The following is a 12,624-nucleotide window of genomic DNA, read 5'->3' as shown; positions in this document are numbered from 1 at the left end:
CACATAGACTAAAACGGAAAAAAAAAAAAAAAAAAAAAAATCAGCGAAATAAAAAAAATAGGGAGCGAGGGGCAACTGCACCTTCACGCACCAAGTCTGAACCTTAAATGACCTATAATACAGTTACTTTAAAATTTTGGGATCATATTATAAATAGTAATAATGAATGTCACTTGACTAGTATAGTTATTAGCAGAGGTAGCTGCTATACCAGTGGTTTGGGATTTAAATCTTATACAATGAATGAAGTTTGTGATAATTATGTCTATTAGAATAAGAGTATATAAAATCTGTTAGCATCAAAAGTCTTCTCATGACTGCTGGCAGAAAACAACTATTTGAGCAATGATAGTCATGATAATCACGATTATCTTCTGAAATATCTTGATATGAACTTGTATGATATAGTACATAAAAATGAATAGAATAATTTCAAATTTAGGTAAAATATTTCTTAAATATGAAGGCAATTACAAATTTTTAAATAAATATAAAAAAATTGAAAGCGGGCATAGTAAAAGCAATGAAAAGCAGAAAGAAGAAGAAAAGTTTAAAATAATGCCTTGAAAATACAATAAAATTTAAATATATTACCCTTCGTAACTGAGACATTTCTTCAACTTCATTTTTGAGGTCACTTGGTGGTTGTAATAATGCTTCGCAGTTATCCAAGAGGAAAGACACCATTTCATAAATAACTTTTTGATTCTTTTCACATTGCACTATAGCTGGTAGAAATGTTTCCAAAAGCTAAAAAAAAAAAAAAAAAAAAATTTTTGCAAAAATTCAATTCATTTGCAACATTACTTGTAAATAGAAATTTAAAAAATTAGTATTTAAGTATTACATCTAGAGGCAAAAGCTGAGAGAACCGAGAACACAAAAATGATGTAGTAATTCAAAACTGGTTTCTTTCTCAGTAAAAAGAAGTATTGTTAGGACTTACAAAAATAAACTTTTATGCTTTTAACTTTACTATTTATTCCTCCATAAGATGAAACTATTTAATATTTATCAAATGAAATTCAGTACTTTCATTTAGGCCCTAATATGTAAGATGAAAACACAAAATACATTTTTAATAAGTATCAAATCTTTTGAAACAGTTCCTCTCTTCTGCAAGATATTTTTTGGAAGTGGCATTAGTTAAAACTATATGAACAGCTCAGAGTTTATCTGAAAATTAACAACTTAAAATTTAATTTATTAAAACAACATAAGCCCAAGTTCTTTAATAGTAGACAACATAATTATAAGTCATCACAATATGAAATTCAAAAACATTTGAATTTTATGAACAGCTCCATAAAATGGTTTTGTGAATTAGGAACTGCATTAAATCCATTTTTCAAAGTTTCCTACTACTTTTTTCAAAAAATTAACTAGTTCATATTTCCCTTTCAAAAATCTGTTAAAGCCATATTTCAATGTTTATTTATTCTTTCAATGCTTATTAATTCAATATTTTAATTGATACTATATGTACCAAAATCCATTAATGTAAAAGTGTCAAATTTTAATGTTAAAAATCAATACCAAACTTAAGAAAAACTATACTTTATTGAATTTACAATATATAGTATGCAATTAAAGCAAATATATGTAAAATTAATGGGGGGATTTCTGAGGAATTTTATTCTGTACATTTTTTATGCCCATTACACTCATCAGATGACGAATCTTGAGTACATGATTGATTTTGAATTATCAATACCAAAAGTCAATATTGTGCTGCTGTTTTAACATGTCAGCCCTAATTTATAAGAAAAACAAGCATTTAATTCTGGGATATTCATGCATGATAGATCATTATTCCAATCATTTATTCAAAATTTTCGGTTAAAATCTCATTATTAGTGTGAATGGTTATAGAAATTCTACATCCAAAAGTGTGAGTGTTGTTGGTGGTGAAGGTGTTATTATTATGAGGGTACCTGAAGTCATAAATATAGAGAGATCAATCTCACTACATTACTGGCTACATAAAAAGATAATGTATTTAATTATAACCCTGGCATACATTTTCTTTGAAGCAGTCTGTTTGGTACCAAGAATTTTTTTTTTTTTTTTTTGATAATATAACTTTAATGGCACTCTTATGTACTATTGCAATGAATATTCATTCAAACAACTTATATACATTATTAAACTCTCTGTCAAATTATCTGTAATTACCTCCATCAAAGTTTAGTTGTTTTCAAAAATCTCTCACTCGTTTTATGACAAAGGCCCCTGACAATCCATACTTTTGGTAATAAACCTCAAGTATGCTTTTTTTTGATTTGTACAGCATTAAAAAATAAATAAATAAAATAAAAATAAACCACTAAATTTTATTAGCACACTTTTTTTCACATTTTATTTTTATTCACCATGAAATCTTTTGAAGAAAATTCGAATTTATTTATCTATGCTTTTTTTTCATCATCATTTGATGTTTTGTTTCTTGGGAGAAAAAAAGCAGATGGCCAAGTAAATGCAAGATATAATATACTATACAGTGGAATTTATCAATGATTCTTATAAAAATGCCGTTTCTTGTGTTTGTATACCTCAGCTCATATTCATGCATTGTTTAATTTTGATGGCTGCTATGTTTAGTACTTATGATGAGTTTTTTTTTTTTTTTTTTTTTTTTTTTTTTTGGATGCTATGCAAACTTTTTACTGAGTTGAGGAGTGGCACAAATGCAAATTAGTTATGTTTTTTTAGTGTTGCAACTTCAGTTGGTAGTTACTGAAGTTCCAATGGCGTAGATTAGGATCTTTTCGGAGGTGTGCTATGGTACAGCAAGGAAGAATTCAAGTTTTTTGTCGCGTCTGGCAAGTCGCCATTCTTCAGCCTGTGTGACATCTCTAAGAAGAAAATAAATGAATTTTGCTCAAGATAATGCTTTGAGATTTCTTTAAATTCTACTGAAGATGTATGACAGCAAGTCTACAGGATACAGTCCACTAAATACCAATGATAGAATGTACAAATATATTTTATAGGTACAGTGTCACTGGTGTGGTTTTAAGCATATTAAAATTCTTTAAGAACATTCTAGTGATTTTATACATTTTTATGCTGATTACATCATTATGCATTAAGCTATATAAGTTAAAAAAATTATCAACTTTGGATTATGCTGTACTGTAAGTATTTACTAAAAGTATATGATGAGCAAAAGGGCTTTCCCTGATTACAAAAATCTTACATGAAATAATTATGGAAAATAGAAATGCACAAATTTTATGATTATGTAATCCTAATGTTACAGCATTTTTACCATGTAGTTGATGGCACTAAGGAATAGTTAGTAAGAGAATTGCATAGATGAAAGAAAGCGTATTTTGTGGTATCATAAAACTACGGTATTTGAAGGCATATAAGATGCACCCTTATTTAGAAGGCCACACACAAGGGAAAAAAGTTTCAATAGCCCGCGTGACAGCGCGGTACCACAATAACTTAAAATGTGGTTTCTTTTAGTTCTCACATTTCGTAATGAAATGCTAGTATTTTTTCTTCATAATCTGCTGGCATTTTCTGTGCAATAGTTGTTTTTGTGCACATTGATAAGCATTGCCTTTTCATGAACCTGTAACACCAGCCCTCAGACCCTGAAAAGTTCTGATTCCCATGTTTTTCTGCAAATCTTTTGGCCTCATTGATTATCATTTTAGTTGAAACACTTATCCCAGATTTCTTCTTATCTATCACCCACATTTTTACGGCATTTTCAAGTTCAGGCCAAGATGGAGCTGGCCATCGAAGGTTATGTTTTTGTTTTTTAGCAGTCTTCAGTTGATCTTCCTGCAGTCTCCAAGTACGTATAATTTTTTCGGTAGGTGGTGAACCGAAATGCCTTGCTGCTGCTCTGTTTCCATGCACTTTGGCATAGTTTAACACTCCTAGTTTATACTGAATAGTATAGCTTAATCTCTTGTTTCCTGTAGTCATAATTTCCAGAGTATTTTTTTTAAAACAAATAGTTTCAAGCACCGACACATTTATACAGAGTAGTACAGTCCCGACACGTGTGTCGGCTGAGTCAAAGAAAGTCTATGCAAAGAAGAAAAGGCTCCATAGACGTAATGTGACCGTCGAACCTGTTTGAACTTCGACTTCAGCTTCGAGCTTTGGGGCGACAGATATTTCACGCATGGGCATAATAATTATGGCAGATGTAGAAAACGTTATGTGTGTCTACACCTTTATCCGGGCTAAAAATAGCATTCGGTATTGAAAGTTAACCTGTGTCCTTCACATATAAGACCCAGGTAACTTTTTTGAGACCAAATTTAGGAAAAAAAGTGTGTCTTATATGCCATCAAATACGGTAAACTGGCCATCAACAGCAATTTAAAAGTTCACATGGATGCTATTCTCCACATGTTAAGAGTTCTATAATTTACTCCAAAAGGTTGTAAAGAAACTGGTAGTAATTGCGACTTTTCAAGAAGTAAGCCTCCAACTTTACCTCCAACAAACTACAAAGAAGCACATGTTAAAATTTACTAACACAGTTGTAATGTTAGTAAATTTTTTCATAAAAAAATATTTACTTACTGTGGTTACCATGTTTAAAAAATACGATATATATATATCCAAATATCATTGTTTTTTGTGCAATAAATTTTTAATTAAGGAAAGATGTTTTGCTCATCCTGTATATCAAATTTCTAAAATTAACTTACATATTCCCTCATGGAACACTTCAAATCTGCAAAAATCAATTTGCCATTTTTCAGTATTTTACTTATTACACGAAGTAATAAATGAAGTTGTCTTCTGTTTGGAGGTAGTAAGAATAGCAGTATCAACTGAAAGCATGACTTAAGTTCTTCAGGATATATTTTTTCTAAAACACAAAAATAATTTTGTGAAACTTAAAATGTTTAATGATAAATATACACACAAAGTATCTGAATAGAATGATACGATGATTTATGCTCTGCAAAACAAATATTTTCTAAAATACATTAACAATCGTTTTAGATTTAATAATAAATATAAGATTCACATGAAATGAAGTAAAATCAAATATAATTTTACCAAGGATTTTATTTTATTTCACTTTTAATAAATTTATTCTTAACTAAATCTTTTTAATATTCTTTCTTGATAAAATAAAATACATATGATAAAAATTCATTTCAAATTATTAAATTTTAAACATTTTAGAAAAAATTTTCAACTTGTAGGTTTTAATTTCAAAAAATCCATTTTGAACATAAATTAAATATATAATATACATAAATAACTCCAATTTTATAATGAACCTTCAAACTGAGGTGGGGGGGGATCATCAACTTGAGAATTTTATTGATTCAATTAGCAATTAAACAAATATAAATCAAAGAATGTTATTAAAACTACTTAGTAAACTTTACTGTGCTTGTTAAGTTCTAGCTAAATTCGATAACTTGGAAAAAATAAATAAATGGACTGATTGACTAATGAATAGTATGTTACTTAACAAGATACTGGAAATGAATGCTTATATTTTCCTAATAGTTCAATAAATTAAAACAGATTACTTTTAGTACACAATTAAAATAATATTTAAAAAAATTAGCATCTTAATAATGGCCCACATAAGCAATTCAATAGTCATATATAAATATTAAATATGTGGATCAATCTCATTAAAATGGTAGAATCCTTACACATCCTTATACTGACAATACTTACACTGATCCTTACATAACAGGCAAATATGTAATCTTATACTCATCATATAAAACTCATCAAATAAAACTCGATCATATAAAACATCATCATATAAAACTCAGCAAAAGAGAGAGATAAAAATATCTGGCAAATGATTTGCTGCAATTTAAAACTAAAACCATTTTAATTTTAGATGCAGTTAACACATTTTAAAAAAACACATTTCTACATTACAATAAACACATAAGCTAAAATAAAAAATTTCACTATAAAGATTTTGTCAGATAAGATAAAAATTTGAAAATAATTGCTAAATTTGCATTTCTATCACAGAAACCTATACATGGTAAGTTAAAATGAAAATAAAATAGCATGTAATTTACTTTAATAATATATTTTGTATCTTGTTTATATGTAATTTACATGGAAGCATTTATAAATCTGGTAAAATTCATTAAAGATAACCAGTCTTTCCTTAAATAATTCATAATAGAAGTTACTGAAATCCAGTCATCTCACATGCCTTCTTGATCATGGGTTCTCAATCATGAAGATTTCGCCAAAGAAAAGAGTAATACTATTTGTTTGTAATATAATATTTATATAATTTATAATATTTATTTAAAGGAATATTAGCCATTTTCAGAAGTGGTAACCTATAAGAGATACCCACGACTAGACGTATTACTGTAATAAATATTTTTAAATATAACAAACCTTAAATTAGCACTGCTCTAAGAGTAAATATAAATATTCCTTTAGAAAAATGTTTCCTAAATCTTTTAGCATCACAATCTACCTGCATAAATTTGTAATTCACTGTAATTTATATATGCCCAGCTAATCTGAGGAGGAAAAAAGAGAAGAGAAAGAAATCCAGGGGAAAAAAGTAAAATAGTACAGAAATAATAAAAATAGATAATATAATTAATAAATGAAGTACAGTGTAATTAACAATTAGGTTCTTACATATTATATATATTCTTACATATTATATATATTCTTACATATTATAAGTCACCAAATTTTCAGAATGTGTCAAACTGTGGTAACCATGCAAATAACCATTCTTTATGCAACTCTGCTCACAACAGACCTTCAGTCAAGCAACATTACCATTTTTGTATATGTTCTTTTTAATGTATTCCAAGTTTTAACAGTTTTTATTTATTGCCAAACACACATGAGCTTGTGGAATTAGTTAGAAATGGAAGAAATTAGGGGTCAAAAATCGTCTCCCAACTCGCACTTTTAGAGCCACTAAATTAAATAATAATAGCCTCTAGTGTACAAACACCTTTTTTTAAGATAATTTCTGAAAGAGAGACCTGTATTCTTATAATGTGGATAAACATCTGAAGTAAATTATGAAGATCAAAATATTCTAAACCATGATTACTCTCCTTAAACCTTTAATTGGCATGGTTACTCTTCTCAATTTTTTTTAAATATAAAAAAGAATATTCCAGATAAACTATAACAACTGAAGGGTTAACAAGGTTTCTTTATATGTAACAAAACAAGTTTTAACTTTTAATTGGTAAATTTAAAAAGAAAAAAATCTTACCTTCCATATATCCTGAACTAGCACATAAATTTTGATTTTGAGATGAATGAACTGAATGACTAGAAATACAGTTAGAATTATTAGCCTGCAATGAATTTTCTATGTGAGATTCCAAACATTTATTTGATTCACTTTCAGGAAATTTGCCGTTATTAGATTCAACAGCTTCATCAGTTGCAATAATTGTTTTTGAACTTGAGCTTGAGGTATTTAAGTCATTGTTCGCATTCGAATACACACATGATGAATATGAATATCTGTGAACTGTGCGACTTTGTTTTGAAGAGTTGAGACTTTTAAATGAAGATATTTTTTTGCTTGATGAGAGTAACGAATTCTGAGAAACAAGAGGTGTTTTATCATCTTGTAAATTTAATTCAGAATTCCATGACCTGACTGGTGTATGGAACTGTTGCTGACTACAAACACTGATTGTGCTGATTGATTCAGCACTTCCATGAATCTGATTGCAAGTGTTCCTTGCTTTAAAAATGTGATTATCAGGTATCATTCTAGTTACTGGATTTATGGTTTCAAAATCTGTTTCAAAATAAACAGATGGATAATCCCACATTGCTTTGGGATCGTCAAGCAGCAGTCTACCTTCATAATTTTCTCGTACAGAAAAGTTTTCTGTCTCAGAATGCACAGCTACAGAATCATTATTATACACAGGTGTAGATGTCTTCACATCAGGTGCAGATGAATTTGATCTTCCTTCAGTGTATGAAAATTCATTATTTGAATTCTCAAAAGGACTTTGCATAAAATGACCTGAGAATTAAAAGGCGAGGGGAAAAATTAGTATACATAATATTTTTAACTTTAAAAACAAAAATTTCAAAATAATTATATTATCATAACAACATTATCATTTAAATCATATAAAATATATACATACATGCTGTAAAAGTAAAATAAAATATTATACAAAATATTTTAATTTTTAAGAAATATACTTTCATTTTTGAGAAATTTGCACTGTATGAAAAAAAAAAAAGGCAGCAGTTCTATATCTCCTGTTCTACTGGGCCTATTGACAAAATTCAAATTGCGTTCTTCATGTCTCGAAAGCGCGACTTAGGATGTACATTTGATTTATATATAGTGCTATTCTAACATAGGTATTTTGACACAAAAACGGATTTTTTCTGAAATAGCATACCAATTTTTTTACATATTTCGATTCTACGACTCAAATTATGCCAAACTGCCACGTTTTGTAAAAATCGCATAAGTAGTTTTTAAAACATTAGCTCTCAAAATTTTAGCTCCTCAATGTTAATTGAATATGGTATATATTTATTAATATCTCTTTTTTATGAAACGTTTTTCATTCTCCCTTTCGCATTTCGAAATTTAAGTTCATTCCCAGTAAAATTCACCCATTTTTTATGATTTATTTTTAAATAATTTGTATAAATTTTTCAAAAAAATTTTGAATTGTAACCTATAAAATGTTTACCATCATCTTAAAGTAGGTGTATTTATAAGTATACCTGCAAAAAATTAGAGTTTCTTATTCAAAATTTTCTAAGATATTCATGAATTTACATATTTTCACGTTTTGAAATTTGGCATCTTTTTTTCTAGCGATAATAATGCCAAATGTGGTTTATAGATTTTGTTACAGTGAAAAGCCACAGCTATTTTTAACTTTAAATTTCAAATAAATTTTTATGGAGAATAAATTATATGAAATTTTTTCCCTCAATGATGCGTAATAAATATTTATTACTACTATATGAAAAGCTATTTTTTTAATTACAGATGATATTATTCAAATTTCTAACTTTTTTTTTAAATTTCTTTCTTTCTTCTTTTGTTTTTTAACAAAATTTACCTTTACTAAGTAAATTTTTACCTTTGCCGTGTTATCGTCTGCTACTTTACTTTAACTTCATTTAAATTGAATTTCCTAAAACTGAAAAAGTTCATTAATGTTTATTTTCATAATGTTTTTTAGCAAACAGGACGTTGAAAGTTTGGGTCATGTCCCAGCTTTAAATAAATACATATAAATGTAAATTTTACATTAATTCACTTAGAAAGAGTTTTTTAAGTAGTAATTTTCTTTGGTGTTGTAGATTATATAAAAAACATATTCTGTAATATAGAAATTATTAGGCTTTAAAACTCTAAATAATATGATTTAAATTGTTTGCACTCGATATAAGAATCTGGCTACTCAGTGCTACATGAAAAGCGCTGCTAGAGTGGTTTATTTCTTTCTCATTTAACAAAAATTTTTAATTCAAATATTTATCCTTTGGACTTTGCTTTAAACTTTATTTATAGTTAAAATGTCTATAAAATGAAAAGCTATCTTCAGCTGAAATGCACAGCTATTTTAAAAAAATTGACAAGAATGCAAAATTTATGAAAGTATAACAATCGAAAAATCTTAATTTTCTTGTGTCAGCACTGAAAACAAATGTAGAAATAAAGAAGGAAATTAAGGGGGGAAAAGCAAAAATTTAAAGGGGAATGCACTTCAAGGAAGTTGGGGGGAGAAAGAAAAAAACACTTGGACATGCACACCAGCAAATAGCAACAATTGAGTTAGTACTAACGGAGAAGACAAAAATAACATGATTGAAAATTAAATTTAGGAGCGATTGGTTTTCGACTATGTGGCTGTATAAATTTAAATTACGTCATAGAACGTCATATCATATCATAAACGGAACATCCCATGATTTCTCAGTCGAATTATTTGAAGATTCAGGAATTTATCCAGTGACGTTATAAGGTATTATGCCCACCTTCTTAGCGTGCCTTCGTGGTGAAATGGTCTGCATGCTCAGCACGTATTCGAGAGGTCCGTGGTTCAATTCCAGGTGAGGGCATTGCTCATTTTTTAAGTCTCCTGCTTCCAAAAAGTCCTGATGTCTCTAAACCATGTATGGATATCATCTAAAGACCTTTTCCCTCTTGATGAAACCAGTCTTGTTTTTCATCTCATACCTTCAAAATGCTTAGCTTCTAAAGACTGATAAAGGACCTGACCATATACTGATGACATGGATTGAATTGGATTATTAAATTACGACAAAGCAGGGTTATCTGCCTAAAAGAAAGGATGCCTTCGTGAAGAACTTTCTAAGGGAAGCCAGCTGGCATTTACATTACATATGAGAAAAACCATGAAAATGCCCATGCAACCAGTTCCACTTGCTGGGATTCGAACCCTGGAGCGAACTACCAGTGTTCAGCGACTTTACCACTCAGCCGTTCGTGGGCCTTTATGAAATGGAAAGTGATAACTTTATTTAAAATGAATGTCAGAATCACCAAGATGTTTCGAAAAGTTGGATGCTTTTTAACATACTAGCAGAATGCCTGAAGAAAAAGAGCAAGCAATTAAAAAGAAAAAAGAAATTTTTGCATAAAATTTAGTACTTTTTTTTAATTTAAAACTTTTTTTATCTTATGATATTTGATTCTTGTGATTTCAAAAATAAAATATTTGACTAAAATATGAATAACATTTTTAGAAACTAAGTGTAGGATGATCAAATTTTGTAAAGTAATGGGCACAATGATAAAACTGTTTAAAGCAATGTATGCAAGTTATCCTAAGTTAAAATGTCAGTGATACATCTCTCTCATTTATATATCTTTTCTGAACGGAACATTGAAAGGCATGTTAACTGTGCTTTACTGTATTTTCTCTTTTAATATATGTAGTTTTCAAATGCATCACAGTCTGGGTCACAAAGTATTCTTCCGAAAGAAACGCAATTCAAATAAATAAAATCAAAATTTGGAAAATTTATATTAATAAATATATTTAAAATGCTCAGTTAGAATGAATAAATAGAAAATTTTAAAACAATTATCTGAAGAGACAATGCAACACAAACAATTACAATAAAAGTCTAAAAATTTAAACTATTTGAAAAAAGTAACCAATGCACGTTTTATTTAAATTACACAGTTCGAATGGGTAAATAGAAATTTTTAAAACAGTTATTTGAAATAAATCATGCAACTTAACCAATTAAAATGAAATTCAAAAAAGAAAAAATTACTTAAAATAATAACAATTATAATTAAAAATATAATATAAAGAACATTATTTGAAAGAAGGAATGATTGTCACTTTTTCCCCTCTCACGTACGATGTAAAAAGGGATATTAAAATAGGTTGCCGTAATTAAGCAGTTCTTGGTGCAAACTGAAAAAAAAAAAAGCAGCAACGTAAATTGTTGAATTTCTCCATAAATTTTGCTCCAAATTTTACAAAATTTAATATTTAGGCATAATTTGAGTCGTAGAATCAAAATATGTAAAAAAATTGGTATGCTATTTCATAAAAAGTCCAATTTTGTGTCAAAATACCTATGTTAGAATAGTGCTATACATAAATCTAATATATATCCTAAGTCGCACTTTCGAGACATGAAGAACGCAATTTGAATTTCGTCAATCGGCCCAGTAGAACGGGAGATGCAGAACTGTCCCATTTCCTTTTTTTTTGCGCAGTGTACATAAAATAAAAATGAAATGAATGTAATTTTTTTTTTTTCTGATTATCTAATATAATGAAAAAAGTGCAAATCACATATAGTCATATATTTTATCTTTAAATCAATAAAATAACGTAATGCTGTATTTTTTCCATAAAGGATTATAAAGGACTAATAAATATAAAATTATATTATAAAGGACTAATAAGAAATTAAAAACTTTTCTTTCTTGATGCCTGAGGAAGCTTTTAAATTTAAATTCCTTGCGAGTTCTAATTTTCTTCAACAGTAAAAATTTAGGTTTAAGAGTTGGCATCAGTAGACAGTATTTATGTATATTACATAAAAAATATCATATAACTTTTCATATTCATCAATTTTTCATATTATTTTAATTTTTAAAAAATTTTAATAATAAATTATTTTTGACTTGTTAGATCTCATTTGAAGCTTTCAAAGTGAAAAATTTTTTCTTCCTTTCAGATTTGAATAAAATAAAGCATAGACATTTTGCATTTCAAGAAGCAAAAAGTAATTCAGGAATAACTTTGCAACTTTAATATACATGAAGTGCATGGAAAAATACCTTAGATTTTATCTCATATGCAGTTTTTAATTTTGTTCTTTCTTAATTTTAGCAAAGAATAAAAAGTGATGTACATTAAAGATATTGATTTGTCTTCATGTTAGTTCATTAACATCAATACTAGTGTTAGTTAAATTCAGATCACTCAGATTTGAAATACAGAAATCATATGTAGTAGATGGGGTTTTCAGTGCAATAGATGAATGATGTGTTTGCTTATGCCTGAAGTTTGCTTTTGCAGTTTACGTATAAAGTGCAGTTTTGAGATTGGAAATATACTCAGGATAAAGAACTCGTACAGTACTGCATTTTAATACAAAAGTCCTGGACATCAGACAGAA

At 28.3% G+C, this 12,624-nt stretch overlaps 1 protein-coding gene across 2 annotated transcripts in view; it reads right to left on the bottom strand.

The window, feature by feature from the left end:
* The window catches only part of LOC118194863 (DEP domain-containing protein 1A-like), a 103,422-nt gene that overhangs the window by 17,540 nt on the left and 73,258 nt on the right, over window positions 1–12,624 (bottom strand). For both annotated transcript variants that reach the window (XM_035366075.2, XM_085814933.1), the window contains exons 8-10: window positions 7,226–7,999; window positions 4,683–4,846; window positions 595–750 (exon numbers count right to left, since the gene is read on the bottom strand). In XM_035366075.2, the coding sequence (XP_035221966.1) occupies window positions 595–750; window positions 4,683–4,846; window positions 7,226–7,999 (1,094 nt within the window). The remainder of the gene's footprint in view (window positions 1–594; window positions 751–4,682; window positions 4,847–7,225; window positions 8,000–12,624) is intronic.

The sequence above is a fragment of the Stegodyphus dumicola genome, chromosome 4, assembly GCF_044657685.1.
Source record: "Stegodyphus dumicola isolate Sdum_Otavi_A_Nest chromosome 4, ASM4465768v1".
Lineage (NCBI taxonomy): Eukaryota > Metazoa > Arthropoda > Arachnida > Araneae > Eresidae > Stegodyphus > Stegodyphus dumicola.
The sequence above is the reverse complement of the archived record's forward strand: the minus strand, read 5'-3'. Positions and strand labels throughout refer to the sequence as shown.